Source organism: Scylla paramamosain, chromosome 3, assembly GCF_035594125.1.
Source record: "Scylla paramamosain isolate STU-SP2022 chromosome 3, ASM3559412v1, whole genome shotgun sequence".
NCBI classification, from domain to species: domain Eukaryota; kingdom Metazoa; phylum Arthropoda; class Malacostraca; order Decapoda; family Portunidae; genus Scylla; species Scylla paramamosain.
This window is the reverse complement of record NC_087153.1, coordinates 15,475,001-15,477,500: the sequence shown is the minus strand read 5'-3', so window position 1 is coordinate 15,477,500 and position 2,500 is coordinate 15,475,001. Positions and strand designations below refer to the sequence as shown.

Sequence of the window (2,500 nt, the reverse complement as noted above, 5' to 3'; positions counted from 1 at the left end):
GCAGCAATCCTCTGTCGCCTCTAAAACTTTAGCTCCCTCACAGGCCACCGACAAGCAGAGTGGGTCTGGAGAGCTTGCCGCCATCCCTGTCAGAAACATTTCCCAAGTAACCGACAACAAACTCGATGCTCTACTCTCTACCTCGACTGTTTCTACCTCACTTGGGACGGACGGTGGACCCTCCCCCACTCCCAGCTTGGCGGCGCGACTTCAAAATGTTTCATATTCTACTTCCGAGATCTCTTGGCATCCTCAGTCTCTCAATTTCCTTCATTCTTCCCCGCTGGGAGTGTCTTCCTCCCCTCCTCACACTATTAAAGTCGCCTCATCATCACAGACGATCACAATACCAGCCCTCACCACCACCACCACCACAAGCAACACATCCATCACTACTGCTCCTCCGACTGCCTTCGTCACCACCGCACCCTCCTTTTCATACCCATCCTCATCGCCAACACCATCCTTCTCATCTTCGTCCTCGTTTCTGTCAAGCTATTTTTTCTCCATCTTCTCAAGCACCACACCTTCGCCTCTCACTGGGAGCACCTCGAGCTCTCCTCCAGCAGCAAGTTCTTCACACACTGCTAACTTGACGCTAAGTAACTTCTCCCTCCGTAAGACACAAACCACAAGCCAGCGGCCTCACTCCGCAGCGCAGCCACCACCGCCGGTATCAACAACACCAACGCCAGCCTCATTATCGTCTCATTTACCTGCCAAATATCCTCCTCCAGTCAAATCCAATTCCACTGCATCTTCATTTCCCTTAATTAAAAAACATTCCTCAGCGCTCAAATCATTTACGCTCCCCTCTACGTCTTCCCCTTCTTCAAAGTCATTTGCATTCCCCTCGCCGCCTTCATATTCCTCCCTCAAGCCACGCGCGCCGACCCCTCCTTCAATCCACTCCGTTACACCATCAGCCACAACGGTTCCTTCAAAGCACGCTGTTAAATACGCAAAGTTTACACCCACGTCTTCTGTTGTCAAGTCAGTCAAAGTACTCACGTCGTCCTCCACGTCCCCGGCGCAGTCCACTCCCTCACAATCTTCCCGAACGCTACGAACAACCTCGCGTCCTAGAGTTCTTCATTCCAGCTTATCTTCTAAAGCAGCCTCAGGAAGTGCCCCAGACAATCATTCACACAGACGCCCCTCGCTGCGCCCGCCCACACATTTCGCTTCATCTGCTTCCACCACTGTACGTCCTCTTCCTGCCCTACGCACTCCCTTGCCCTCCGCCCTCCCCACACAGCCCTCCAAGTCCTCTTCACGCTCTTCTCGGCTTCTTAATAACTTCTCCAAATCGTCACATCCTTCCTTACCCAGCAGCTCTTCCTCTCATCTCTTGACTCAAACGCGAACTCTCCCGTCACTGTCTTCACCATCCACTAAACACCTTGCTGCGCCTTCAGCCCTCAGTGTGCCATCCCCGAAGCTAAGACCCACAGCTGCGGAGACTAATCCAAAGACCTTTTCCAGCACTTCAGCCCAGGTACTCCAGTCTCCTCGGGGCTGGAAGCGGGGAAGAGTTGTAGAAGTTGGAGGAAATGTCAAAAGCAAATTAGGGGGAGGAGAAGTGGGAGGAAGAAAAGGTGGAACTGAGGGAGGAGGAAAAGGAGGAAGAGGAGATAAACGTGGAGGAGGTACGCATGTCCAAAGTGGTAAGGAAGGTAAGACTGGGAAAAGAACACTTGGGGACATAATACGAGACAGAAAATCATTGCTGAGAAGACTAAAGGGCGGGAGTAAAGGAGTAGATAGCGTAGGTCGGGTTAGCAGATTAGAAAAGTTGCAAATAAGGAGTAAATCGGGCAAAGGAAACAGAACAGTGGCTGACAGACTGGGGATTGCTTTGCCTGCCCCGAGGACGACGCCCAAACCCGCAGACAGAACGCGACCTCCTGACGGCGACACAAACGACGACCCTGCTGCGCCTGAGCGGGGCAGAGCAGACCTCCAGACGCTGCGCTTCATCCCTCGCACTGCCTTCGTCTGCCCCGACACTCGCGAGGCTGGCTACTTTGCTGACCACGAGGCAGGATGTCAGGTGAGGGGGAGAAACAGAGCAGAGCAGTGGCTGGTGCGGCAGGGGAAAGGTCTGCTGGGTGCATGAGGAAAGAACAGTTTGTCGAAAAAAAGGCGGATAAGTATACATAAATACTAGTGGATAAACAGAATTGTGATAATGAAAATACTTACTTTCAAATCAAGCGTGAATGATAATGTAGCCACCGTAATTTAAAATCTAGAAAGCACTTTTTAGGATAAAACAAGCGCTCCTCCCGCGAATACGCAGGCGGTCTCCATCCCATGTACACAAAATCTGCCTGACAACGGTGCTCTTCCCACGCGCATCTGGTCATTCTAAGGGGGTTGCTTCAGTGTTGAAAAAGACCGTCTCACGCAAAGATAAGTGAGCATGACTGCAGCATCTTTTCTCGCAGGTGTTCCACGTGTGCTGGCAGAAGAGGAGGGCCACCTTCCTGTGTCCCGT

At 52.2% G+C, this 2,500-nt stretch overlaps 1 protein-coding gene and 1 long non-coding RNA gene across 5 annotated transcripts in view; one reads left to right on the top strand and one right to left on the bottom strand.

Annotated features, from left to right (window-relative positions):
* The window catches only part of LOC135091259 (uncharacterized), a 185,719-nt gene that overhangs the window by 140,878 nt on the left and 42,341 nt on the right, over positions 1-2,500 (bottom strand). The window lies entirely within an intron of this gene.
* The window catches only part of LOC135091212 (mucin-2-like), a 73,309-nt gene that overhangs the window by 70,375 nt on the left and 434 nt on the right, over positions 1-2,500 (top strand). For all 3 annotated transcript variants that reach the window (XM_063988667.1, XM_063988659.1, XM_063988674.1), the window contains 2 exons: positions 1-2,053; positions 2,451-2,500. The exon at positions 1-2,053 is cut by the window's left edge and continues 236 nt beyond it; the exon at positions 2,451-2,500 is cut by the window's right edge and continues 434 nt beyond it. In XM_063988667.1, the coding sequence (XP_063844737.1) occupies positions 1-2,053; positions 2,451-2,500 (2,103 nt within the window). The remainder of the gene's footprint in view (positions 2,054-2,450) is intronic.